The 12,732-nt window shown below is 39.8% G+C and overlaps 2 protein-coding genes across 2 annotated transcripts; both read left to right on the top strand.

Moving 5' to 3' along the window:
- Positions 1–1,713: 1,713 nt before the first annotated feature.
- Positions 1,714–3,685, top strand: rnf7 (ring finger protein 7). The gene is made up of 3 exons (XM_051398092.1): positions 1,714–1,961; positions 2,100–2,147; positions 3,194–3,685. The coding sequence occupies exons 1-3, from the start codon at positions 1,796–1,798 to the stop codon at positions 3,310–3,312; spliced, it is 333 nt and encodes a 110-aa protein (XP_051254052.1). The 5' UTR covers positions 1,714–1,795; the 3' UTR covers positions 3,313–3,685.
- A 2,479-nt stretch (positions 3,686–6,164) lies between these two features.
- On the top strand, positions 6,165–12,477 carry grk7b (G protein-coupled receptor kinase 7b). The gene is made up of 4 exons (XM_051397514.1): positions 6,165–6,878; positions 7,296–7,733; positions 10,186–10,457; positions 11,958–12,477. The coding sequence occupies exons 1-4, from the start codon at positions 6,270–6,272 to the stop codon at positions 12,283–12,285; spliced, it is 1,647 nt and encodes a 548-aa protein (XP_051253474.1). The 5' UTR covers positions 6,165–6,269; the 3' UTR covers positions 12,286–12,477.
- The last annotated feature ends 255 nt before the right edge of the window (positions 12,478–12,732 follow it).

Here is a 12,732-nt window from a genome sequence, read left to right on the forward strand (position 1 = left end):
AACTTCACCGCTAGATACCAATAAAGTTGAAGTAAATACTTTATCATTGTTTGTACACTCATATCTTTGTTTTAATGCCAGTTTGTATGTCATTTCCTGGTTAAGAAGGTCACAGGTATTCTAATTATTATTATATCAGGATCATTTAATGTTTAGAAAAGAGAGGTTGGCCTCTTTGGTTCGACACTTGACTGGATCATTTCTTACGTTCCTGCATTCAGTTGCTTTCCTCTGCATCAGTGTTTTGGTATCAGGCAATATGTTACTGTACAACTGGTACAATCTGGCTTTAAACTGGCTATTGTGTTGACAGTTTGGCTAATAACAGAAGAACCTAAATCCAGGTCAAATACTACATAATGGCAAGTAAAACCTTAAATCAAAAATATTTCTGTTAACATAAAAATGCAATATTTTGAAGATACTCTCAGAATATTGCACATTTGTTTACACCAATATTTTTCTCTCAGGACTCACCAAAGAAAGTAGATAAAAATGAATTCATCAATGTGAATAAACCTTCCTGTGTAAAGGGGAAGCACCTTGTACATAGTGAACTTGAAGATTGGCCAACTACTAGTAGTGGTGTGCGGATCGATCCAAAATATCGATATATCGATCCAAGTTGGTATTGATATTGATCGATACCAGTGTAATGGGATCGATACTTTAGTTTCTGTCCTGTCCGCACCGCTGCGGAGGCGACCTGTCTGTCTGTCTCTGCATAAGTGCCGCTGTTTTTGAGTGACGCTTCTGTCACAGCGCGGAGCAGCGGGAAAGAAGCGCTATAAGTATCGGATCGGTATCAGTGATACTGACTGGTATCGGATTGGTATCAGTGATACTGACTGGTATCGGATTGGTATCAGTGATACTGACTGGTATCGGATTGGTATCGGACCGATACCAAATCTTGCGGTATCGCCCACCACTAACTACTAGTGTATTTAAATGTAAATATTATTTTAAACAGCTATAATAGTAAATGGAGGAGTTCTTCATGTGTGTAATCTATGTTTAGGCTATTATTTAACTGCAACCCACATGGTATAATAATAAAGCTGAAGTAGAAAAGGAACATGTGTTTGTCATCCATTTTATGGATGACATCTGCTATTTTTTATTCAGTGTATTTATTTATTTTGTCTTCTATTTTGATGTATGTTACTTTCAGTGGTTTAGTGCAGTTGTTTACACAGGTATACAGAGTATAGCCACTTATAAATCCCCTCTGATGCACATCACTCAGTAGTGGTGTGTGAGCTGAAGGGTGATGAAGGAATAGATTAAGTGGATGATTAATGAATAAAGAATAATTCATTATGTAGTTATCTCACCTCTCTGTGGGCCAGCATTGATCTGGCAAAATCTGCTCCTCTTCTGTGGCTATTGTTAAATTTCATAATGATCCTTAATCCCTGAAGTCAAGCAGCTTCAGTGACACTGTGCTAATACTACTGGGCAAAGTCACTGTTTATAACACAGGGCGTTTATCCTTTGGAGGACTTTAAAATACAGTTTGGTGCATAAATTAAGAGTACACCCACTTCCCCACTACACCACTGGTTAAGTATATATGTTTATATATATAGTAATATATATATATTATATATATATCTGTGTGTGTGTTACAGACTTCAAATCCTAGAAAACAGCGCCCTCTCTTGTCGCTATGGCGACAGGACGCTAGCTTAAAACCCAGCTCGCATTAGCGCCGCTCGGCGTCAGACGCTGCGTCCATTTTGTTTAGCTCAGCTAGCCGGGCTAACGTTACCTTGTCGACTGGGCAGCAGAGATGGATGACGGTGACGAGCCGGGTTTAGTCCTCTCTCACAACACTTCTTCGGGCTCTAAGTCGGGCGGGGACAAGATGTTTTCCCTGAAGAAGTGGAACGCGGTGGCCATGTGGAGCTGGGACGTGGAGTGCGATACTTGTGCCATCTGTCGGGTACAAGTGATGGGTGAGGGACCGACGGGCTTACCGCTGGTAGCCTGCTCCGCTCCCACACGGGCTAATGGAGCTAACGGGGCTAATATTGAGACCAGGAGCTCGTCTGTTGTCATGAGTGCGGCTGTAACTTATGTCTCTTGATTTTCAGACGCTTGTCTTCGATGCCAGGCGGAGAACAAACAGGAGGACTGTGTTGGTAAGATAATGTCAGCGTTTAAAACACGTTGCTCAGTCTCTTAATCTTAATACAGCAGAGCTAATACTAGCTGTAGCCTCTGTGTGTGTGTGTGTGTGTGTGTGTGTGTGTGTGTGTGTGTGTGTGTGTGTGTGTGTGTGTGTGTGTGTGTCGGAGCTGTCAAATACACCGACCCAGCCAGCTAATAACAACAGAGGAAGAGAGGGTTTCTACTTCTGCTCGCTGAATGTAAATCAAATGGATGTGTCGTTGTATTGTTTTGATTATTAAAGCGAATATATTTATTAATCTGAGAGACACCTGCAGAGTAATTTATAATACAACTAATATAAGTGGAGTAGTGTAAAATCAAATAATGACCCTGTGGAGTGTGAGAGGTGTTGTGATTTACTGGATAAGTGCACTGTACAACACACACTTTCTCAGGACTAATGTAGGGAAATTATTCATGAAAAGCACTGTTAATTACTTTTTTGTTTGACTGTGCAGAAGCATGACAGAGGTGGGAATGATTTGGCTTTGGAAAAGAATCAAATATCATCATCTTAAAATATGAATAAAATATATCTTTTACAGATAAAGTAAGTCAGTTTTATTCGCTGTTATTTTTATATATATATATATAATAAGGTTGTACATTTATAATCCAGTCCCTCCAGGAAGCTGCGACGCAATTGTGTCCAATTGCTGCAATTTTAAAAAAAGCAGTTAAAAATTAACCAAAGATTGTAGTTTTGTTATCACCAAACTTACTTTTTGTTTCAAGTTGTGTCAAACTGTTGGATTTTATTCTCACTGGAACAAGTTGCCTTCAATTTTTATGTTATTTTGCTGAAAATAATAAGAATAATTGGGACTAGTTTTACTGTTTTCACCTCCTGCTATTTCATTGTGAAATAAAAAGCCTAAAAACATTGCACAATCTTTTATAAAAGCTGCTGTGAAATCATTTCCCCTGAAGGGACTGATATTCTGTGTAACCTAAGCTGATAGTATTGCAGTGTGTTCCCTGTTGATACTCCTCCACTCTTACTTCCCTCTTTCAGTTGTTTGGGGAGAATGCAACCACTCCTTCCACAACTGCTGCATGTCCCTCTGGGTGAAGCAGAACAATCGCTGTCCCCTCTGCCAGCAGGACTGGGTGGTCCAGAGAATTGGCAAATAAGCCCCAACTCCAGGCGGTCTGATTCTCAAACGACACCTGTATGCGCCCAAAAGTGGTGACAGACTTACTGATCACCGCAGCGTCCTGTGCAGAGCCACTTGACATCGACAACTGTCCTCCTACTTATGATTGCATGTTCCAGTAAGTCCTGGTGTCAAAGGAGGACAATGGACAAAATTAAAGCAGCGCAGACTCGTTGGTCACTGATTGGTTGATGTGGCTGGTGGGATCAAGAATCATGAAGAGAAAGTATGAACCCCGTTGCAGTGTTTGGTCACATGTAAGCTTCACATTATTGTCTGTGGTGGTGTTCAGCACATCTTGAATATGTGACTGTCTTTTTGAAAATAAAGAAGTGTGTATAGCTGTAAAATACATGTATTTTTTTCCACCTAGTTATTTGAATAGGTTTGTTATAAAAGTGAAGTTAAGGAAAGTGCACATTGGTTTGACGAGATGGGGTTTGCTATCAAATCTAAATGCTTTTTTGCTACTGACAGAAACACTACAGAAATCTGTATTCTTTAAAAGAAGTTAAAAATCCTAATTTTCACTCTTTTAGACAGATTTCTTGAACAGCTGCTTGTATTCTTTAAATTATCAAATTGTTGTTATCGGAGCAAAAACTCAAGTAGTTTTGGCAGAAAAGAGCTTTTAAGGTTTGAGTTCATGTTTATCCCCTTTTAAACACATTTAAAATATTAAATAATCATTACGAAAGGGCATCATCTTTCACTTGAAGCCTTTACCCCATAACCACTGTCCGTTTCCATCAAATGAGTAACTCACAATGAACAGTAACCAGAAGTATGATCTAGTTAAAACTTCTTTGTCTGTGGATCACCAAACAATTCCTAAACATTAACATGTCCAGTTGAAGGAGTCCGAAGTCCCTAAGTCACCTTACAACCTTGAGTACTTTGGCAGTCGAAGTGTACTACCTGGAATGCGGCCTTGCTAACCATTAGCACTTGTTATACATGTATGCGACATCTGGCTTTATTCCAGTTTCAAGCTTAACCTGCTCAATGAGGCAATGGTGGATTTTACCGAAGTATATTTACTCATGTACATGTCTTCTATTTTGATGTATGTTACTTTCAGTGGTTTAGTGCAGTTGTTTACACAGGTATACAGAGTATAGTCACTTATAAATCCCCTCTGATGCACATCACTCAGTAGTGGTGTGTGAGCTGAAGGATGATGAAGGAATAGATTGAGTGGATGATTAATGAATAAAGAATAATTCATTATGTAGACATCTGGCTTTATTCCAGTTTCAAGTTTAACCTGCTCAATGAGGCAATGGTGGATTTTACCTAAGTATATTTACTCATGTAGAGAACTTCAGTACATATTTAATGTACTTGTAAGAAATGTAACAGTCAGTGGAGCCACTGTACTTTTAATATAAGTTTTTACTATAGTGCCTGAAGTACAATGTGCTGCTAATATGTATTTTTTTACGAAAGGCCCTATCTCAAGCCTAACAACAACAACGATTCCTATATTCAGGTGATTATACACCTATAAAAACACAACTATAAATATTATAATTCATTTCTGCCAATAGATCCTAAATGTTACACACTGGACCTTTAAGAGAGACTTTCTTTGTATTTATTCATTGTGGTATTGTTACTTTTACTTAAAAGATCTTATTAGTTAATGTGGTAAATGTGCAACGTTTGGAATAACAGTAATACGTTTGAGTGGCTTAATATTTATTATATACACACATTTATCTGTGTTCCCTCTGAACAGAACAGCTGAAGACTGATCGGAGTAATTCAATTAGACATGAAGCTAATGACCGATAGGTCGGTGTTTCATGTTGTGGGGGAAGTTAACAAGTCTTCCAGCAAATTCCACATCAGTGGGACCTGTGTTTCATTGGTATTACACTACTGAGACTACAACTAACAGTTATTTTCATTATCAAATAATCTACCTGTTATTTTATTATCATTTGGTCTGTCTGAAAATGTATTTTAACTAATTAACTGATCATCAAACTTCCATTAACCCACTGACTGTTTTAGCTATAATTGGTATTAATGATAATAAAATAGAAATACCTGTTGACACTGAACTCTTCTCACTTAATAAATACTCCATTACTACATTTGTGAAGCTTATAATGTTCAGTTTTATGAGACGGTGTCAGAGAGATGTTGATATATCTCAATGTAACTTTAATGCTGCGATGCTACGATAACCATGTATTTTAACAACAAAGAATTAAAACATTTCTTTGAAACAACCTCAAGAAGTTTTCAGCTGTAACATCTATAGCAGGGTTATTGTAATGAACTGCAATTCTTATGCAGGTGTTCATGAACTGTCTTCAGTTTAAAACCAGCATAAGAATATAGATGAAGATGTAGTTTTCAAATATATAAATGAGTATTCAGTGTGCAACCTTCACTCCCCCTACACCTCAAGAAAATGTATTTCTTAGGCTGCTTACTTAACCAATTAGGGCTCATTTAGTAAAGTATATAAATGTAGCTATACAAAGCTATAATAAGCAATTACGTGTGCACACGTTGTTGCATACTGCACACATTATACACATACAGCTCTCTCAGTGTGTTTCTTTATCTCATAACAAGCTACAATCAACCATAACATGTTGAGGTCAAGATCTGCCACCTAATCATGTCGTGCTGGCAGGCCAATTACTGCACACAAGCACTTGGCATCATCTAAAAATAGACGAGCCCAAAGCCTCTTAAGTTCAAACCACATAAGTTGCTTTCTCTTAGTGCCGTCTACAAATAAGCGTGCAAAGACACTTAGCTACCAATAAATCCCTAAGCGGTACTCTCAGTGCTCCCAGAGATGTGCCACAAGAGGTTGAGGATGTTCAAGATGTTTGAGTACTTGAGGAGCTCAGTTGTGCCTGGAACCTGCAGATGAGTGAACTATAGTGTTGTAGTGGATCAAGCCCTGGTATGTCACAGGATACATCCAGTGACCTGGTGGGCCTGGACAACCTGGTGGCCAACACAGCCTACCTCAGAGCTCAGCAGGTAGACTACGATGAGCTGAGGAAGCGGAGAGTCTCGCTGACGCTGCCAAAACCAAAGAACTCCTCTGGTCTCTTGCTGGACAGGAAGTACGAGTCAGTGTGCGAGCAGCAGCCTATTGGGAGGAAGTTGTTCCAGGAGTTTCTCCTGGCCTCTAACCCGCAATATGTGGCCGCTGCTGAGTTCCCAGAGGAGCTGAGTCACTGGAGATTTGCTGAAGATGAAGCCAGAGAGAAGGCCAAACGGAGCATCCTCGCTAAGTTCTGTCAACCTGAGTCCAAGAGTTTTCTCTCCTACCTCACAGGAGAGGCGGCTGAAATATGTAAGAACTTATCAAACAAGAACTTTGATGAGGAGGCGTTGGAGCAGATAAAAGAAGCAACAAGGGACTTCCTGAGGGGGAAACCTTTCTTAGAGTTCATGAAAAGCCCCTTTTTTTATAGGTTCTTGCAGTGGAAGGAGTACGAGAAGCAGAAGATCACTAACAAATACTTTTATGAGTTCAGGACTTTGGGAAAAGGTGGCTTTGGTGAGGTAGGTGTCAGAAATACCCAGCATCTGAATAAACGTGTGAATCTCAAGATTGCTTGATGGACTCGCAACTAATATGTCTCAGTTAAAGTGAGACATATTGAAAGAAGAAATAACATTATTTCTCTTACAAATGAAAATCTGAATTCATGAGCAATTAAACACACCCTTGCTCAGTTTAATATACTAACATACTACAGTTCACCTGGTATGACCTTAGCTTACAGAGGCTAACGTTAGCTTACAATGATGATTTTCTCAACTTGCGTTAACTGTTATGTTATGTTATAACATTTATTACATAGTGGCCCCTGTTAAGTAAAATGTACATTTTCTTGCTTTACAAAAGGAGCAGAAACATATTTCAGGATGTCTCACCAACAGAGGACAACCAAGAAATAAAACTTGTCTCTGTTGCAGGTGTGTGCTGTGCAGGTGAAATACACGGGCCAGATGTACGCCTGCAAGAAGTTGGATAAGAGTCGCTTGAAAAAGAAAGGTGGGGAGAGGTTTGCCCTTCTGGAGAAGCAGATCCTGGAGAAGGTCAATAGCCTCTTCATTGTAAACCTGGCTTATTCTTATAACGACAAGACCCACCTGTGCCTGGTCATGGACCTTATGAACGGAGGAGACCTCAAGTTCCATATCTATGAGTTGGGGGAGCGGGGTATCCGCATGGAGCGTCTTATTTACTACACGGCCCAGATAACCACTGGCATACTCCACCTGCACTCTATGGACGTCGTGTACCGGGATATGAAGCCTGAGAACGTTCTGCTGGATGCTAAAGGACAGTGTCGACTGTCAGACCTTGGATTAGCCGTGGAGCTACCAAAGGGCAGGACAATCTGCCAGAAGGTCAGTGTGGTGACCTGTCCTTGGATCGGTTGCGGTTTGTAAACACAACATTTACAATAAAGTTGACCCCTTCCTCCCCTGGATGCTCCTCCCTAGCTCACTTACACCAGAATCACATGCCAACGCATACGATCTGGATATCTGGATATGTGTGCTGTTATTGGCTGGGGGCCACACACCCAGCGCCCAAAGGTTGACACCCATACAAAATAAGAAAATACAGGCAGAGGGAAGGGTCTCTTCAGATACAGACACTACCACACACTAGTAATGGGTCGTAAGTGATGATTGAGAGGGATTATTTTTGTAGTCTATATGTTGTTTGCTTGCTGTTGAATGTTTTTACTGTTTTACCCTCCTACACAGTGTATTTGTTCACCCACCACCACCAAGTAGCTTACCAGGAATAGATATGATGGCTCTTAGTTCTGCGCTGACAGACAACACAAGAGAGCACAACCCCGTGTGACCCAAATTAATCTCATTAAAAGGTGCCTGACCTCCCCAGTTGGATGCTGCACCGACTGAGAGACGTATGGAAGACTGACAGAGTGTGTTTGCATTAGTTGGTTAATCTTTGCTTTACTAATACCAAATATGGCCTCCTCGGGTCTGTACAAGGAGATGAGGCCTCCGCTCACTGGACGGGATACAGAGTGAACAATAATGTAATTTGTCAGCTGACCGGGCTGATGGAGGGTAGTTAATGCGGCATTATTTATTTATTTATCCATAACAGTATCTTATTGTTAGACCTCCATTTTCACATTCTTGTGTCTGTATTTTTGTCTCCATGTTTTATTATTTAATCTTGTAATCCATCATGTGGATGCAAAACAGTCTGCTGTAAATAACTGATATGAACTTTAAAAAGGTGAATTATCTACCAGACTAGATAATCCTGTCTGGACTCATCAATGTACGTCCTACTTTGAGAAGATAGTACATCATATTGATTTTGCATTTACATAAGTTTAAATATAATTTAACATCTTTTTCATTAGCATTTTTAAGTGACTAGCACACATATATGTCTTTTTATTTTTTTATTTATGTTTTTGGTGAGGGACAATGTATAACATTAATGTTAAATGTTATCATTTGATGAATTGTACCAGAGTTATCTTAAAAGTTAATTTTAGACACAACATACAGAAGGGCACTAAACGAACTAAACCAACAGGACATAAAGACGAAATCAAAGCTACACACACGTCGTCTAATCTGCTACAGGTTATAGCAGTGGTTCCCGAGGCCGGGTGGTTTTGGCTTATGGTCACTCAAAATAAATCAATGTCTGCATGAGACCCCCTAATCACCCAAAACCTAATTGCATATGTGTACTGGTCGTGACCTCTTCAGCTGAAGATTTATTGTTTGAGGTCTGAAGACATGAAATAACCTATTAATTCAGGAGAAAAGATGGATAAAAGTCTGACAAAAGACTAGAAACATGTCCAATTTATTTTTTGAGACCCCTTTTGGAAACGTTGGTTTATAGAATGGCAAAGCTAAGGGACTGTAAAAGAAGTATTAAAGAAGAAGAGTAGTATAGAAGAAAAAGGGGTTTGTTTCACTTAAAAGATCAAGACCCTCCACAGCATTATTTTTTAGTACCATTCCCTTATGTCTCAAAATAAAACAACAGTATATCTACAATTCAATTCACCATTAATAACTCAAAGAAGCAAAACATAAAACATTTAAGATGGTTTATCCTTTATTTAACTTTTATAGGGGTTTAATAAGTTTCATTATTTTTGTATTTTTCTTTTCTGTAGGATTAGGCCAACGTAAACAGTGGATGACATAATGAGAGCCATGAATGACAGTGGAGGGTTTAACACATTCTTAGAAATGTTTCCCAATTAAAGTCAATGTTAAAGTTTCACAATAAAAAGAGGTATTTTAATTTGAAACAGATACAGTGTTGATTAACAGTGTAATACAGTATTTTTAACAGGTCAAACAGGAGCAGCGTGGCTTCGTACATCTGCTATGTTTCTGAATGTACTGTCAATTTCTTTCACAAACTAGTTAGCAGCTTACCATGAAGACGCCTCTTGACTCTGCAACTCGTCTGCTTCTTGTCTCTTTTAGTTCAGTTGATGTGCACAAAATCAATCCAGTTTAAGCTCATACACCAAACCGGACAGGCAAAATCCGGAAACCAACCCAACCCTACTCCCCTGCTCCCTTCAGCAAAAACAAAGAATACAAAACCCTCTCCCTTTTCTAACTGCCCTCCACTCTCTAATAATTTCTGTACAGTCCTTAAGCAGGTAACAACACAATAAATATACCAGGGGGTTCACCTTTGTCCCCAGAATTTAACCTGAATATCTAAACAGATTGTGAAAACAGTAAATATTGTTGAAATTTTTCAAGTATGGAGAAGACTTAAATCTCTGTGAAATCTCCCTCATCCCACTTTCTATCTCCCCACCTTCAGGCTGGTACGACTGGTTACATGGCTCCTGAGATTCTGAAGCAGGAGAACTACCGCATATCCGTGGACTGGTGGGCTCTGGGCTGCAGCATCTATGAGATGGTGGCTGCCCGTTTGCCTTTCAAAGACTTCAGAGAAAAGGTGCATAATGAGGAGGTGACACGTCGCACTCTGGAGGACGAGTGCAAGTTTGAACACAAAAACTTTGACGATCCCACCAAAGACCTCATAAGCCGCTTTCTCAGGAAGAAGCAGCTGCATCGCCTTGGGAGCCGGTAAGTAAGCATATAAAGCATATAAAGGGATAGTTGGGGTTTTTTGAAGTGGGGTTGTATGAGCTATACGAATTCATAGTCAGTGTATGGCCTGCAGTAGGTCGGAGGTCAGTTTGGACAGGACAGGGAAGCAGAAAAACCTGTTTTAGCCATGTGTTTTGTGTTTTAAAAGACCAGTGTGTAGGATTTAGTGGCATCTAGCAGTGAAGTTTCGGATTGCAACTAACTGAAAACTGCTCGCGTCCGTATTTGACGGCCTTGGAATGAGAACAGGCTCCGTGGAAGGAGACCTACGGTGTCTGTAGATAAAAACGCAATGATTCTTATATTCAGGTGATTATCCCCTATTGAAAACATACTATGAATATTATATTCCATTTCTGCCAATAGATCCTATTAATGTTACACTCTGGACCTTTATTGTTTAAACAGAAATAGCCTAGTATGAGATGTCATTGCCTCACATTGTGATTGTGTGTAAAACCACATGTATCAAGTGACAAGTCCATTTTTTTAAGATCTTGTCAACGTGCCCTTTTAGATCCACAGGTTGTGAGTTTGAACCCTACTAGCAGTAGCACTCAGAACAGATAAGATACAAAATAATGCTAAGGTACACAGTTGCTCCCAAGCTGCTAAATGATAATGACCCCACTCCCTCCCTGTCTCACATTTCACTGTGATTGTACCTGTATGATTAACTTCTGTTATCACCTCAAACCTTCAGCTTCAAGTTCTAAACTGCCTTTATCTCACAAAAACATAAAAACAACATAACAGTTTTGAATCAAAAATGTTCCTCTTTCTACACATGTGATGTTGTTGCTTGACTTGTGAGAAGGTGTGTAGAAAGCGATGTCTTCTCAACGGTGCAGTCAGTCAGTACCAGCTCTGGGGACTCGAAGGTCCAGGAATTGAATCCCAAGGTGCCCAGTGCGTTGATTTATTTGCATGTGTTTGCAAGTGCTTCTTGTCACAGCCTGCTTAGACCCTGATTATTGCAGCTAAATGTATAAATTGTAACTGATTAGTCTACTCAGGTCGACCTAATGCTGGGATTTATATGATGAAGTCATCAGTGTATTAACAAGGACAATAATGATCTGAACAAACAGCCTCTTTCGAGAGTAGTAATCAGGTAAAATTTGTGAACTTTAGTAGTAAGAACACTTTTCATTTAACCTGTTGATCTTATTTGCTATTTCATCCCTTGTTTCAGTGGATGTTTTGATCCTTTTTGATTGCAGCTCTGTTTAGAAAAGTGCTGAATATTAAAAACTATTATTATTATTATTATTATTATTACTCTGCAGACATGTAAACTGTATGATCATGTTCTGTTATATATCATCATCAGATCAGTTTTTGAAGCAACTTTTAATACCCATTATGAACACTTTTATTTCCCAGTTCAATTATTCCACCTGCCTTCTGCCTTTATACCACCATGTTCAGTCTCCACTCAAGCATTAAACATGAGTTGTGTCTTTCTAATACTAGTGGTGAAGACCCACGAAGTCATCGGTTTTTCCAGAGCATCAATTTCCATCGCCTGGAGGCCGGGCTGGTGGAGCCGCCCTGGGTGCCAAAATCCAATGTGGTCTATGCCAGGAACACGGATGAGTTCAGGGACAACTCTGAGGTCGAGAACATTAAGTTTGATGCCAAGGACGAGAAATTCTTCAACGAGTTCAGCACAGGCGCAGTCTCAGTGAGGTGGCAGAAGGAGATGATCGACAGCGGAGTGTTTGACGAACTGAACGACCCCAAACTGAACGGTCATGGCTGCGAATCTGTGTGGACATCAAGGATGTGCGTCATAATGTAAGGATCTCATCGTTATGTACAACTGGACAAGCAGCAATACATGAAAGTCCTCTAATTTAATTTATTCAAAGTGCCTATAATACTAAAAGAAATACCTCACTTACCTTTTTAAACAGCAACTGGATTTTTTTTGTTTTGTTTTTTAAAGAATTTTTTGGGCCTTTTATTGCCTTTATGATAGAGATAGCTGAAGATGGACAGGAGGGGGGGGCAGGGAGGGGGATGGCATCCAGCAAGGGGCTGCAGGTCAGACTCGAGCCCTGGGCCGCTGCAGCAGGGACTCGGCCTCGATACATGGGTCGCCAGCTCTACCCACTAACCGGGCGCCCAGCAACTGGATTTTTATTAACATTTTTCTGAATGCATTTTCTTGCAAACAGTGGTGGAGGAGTTAAAGTAAAATCTATTTTGTAAGTTTAAAATGAATTATTCTGTATAGGACTGCAAC

The sequence above is a fragment of the Dicentrarchus labrax genome, unplaced genomic scaffold, assembly GCF_905237075.1.
Source record: "Dicentrarchus labrax unplaced genomic scaffold, dlabrax2021, whole genome shotgun sequence".
Classification (NCBI taxonomy): domain Eukaryota; kingdom Metazoa; phylum Chordata; class Actinopteri; family Moronidae; genus Dicentrarchus; species Dicentrarchus labrax.

Bases quoted from the DNA above. Each gene is read 5' to 3' on its own strand.
- rnf7 (XM_051398092.1), top strand. From the start codon at position 1,796: ATGGATGACGGTGACGAGCCGGGTTTAGTCCTCTCTCACAACACTTCT. The intron at 1,962-2,099 runs GTGAGGGACCGA...CTTGATTTTCAG, and splicing joins CTGTCGGGTACAAGTGATGG to ACGCTTGTCTTCGATGCCAG. The intron at 2,148-3,193 runs GTAAGATAATGT...TCCCTCTTTCAG, and splicing joins CAAACAGGAGGACTGTGTTG to TTGTTTGGGGAGAATGCAAC.
- grk7b (XM_051397514.1), top strand. From the start codon at position 6,270: ATGTCACAGGATACATCCAGTGACCTGGTGGGCCTGGACAACCTGGTG. The intron at 7,734-10,185 runs GTCAGTGTGGTG...CCCCACCTTCAG, and splicing joins GCAGGACAATCTGCCAGAAG to GCTGGTACGACTGGTTACAT. The intron at 10,458-11,957 runs GTAAGTAAGCAT...TTCTAATACTAG, and splicing joins CTGCATCGCCTTGGGAGCCG to TGGTGAAGACCCACGAAGTC.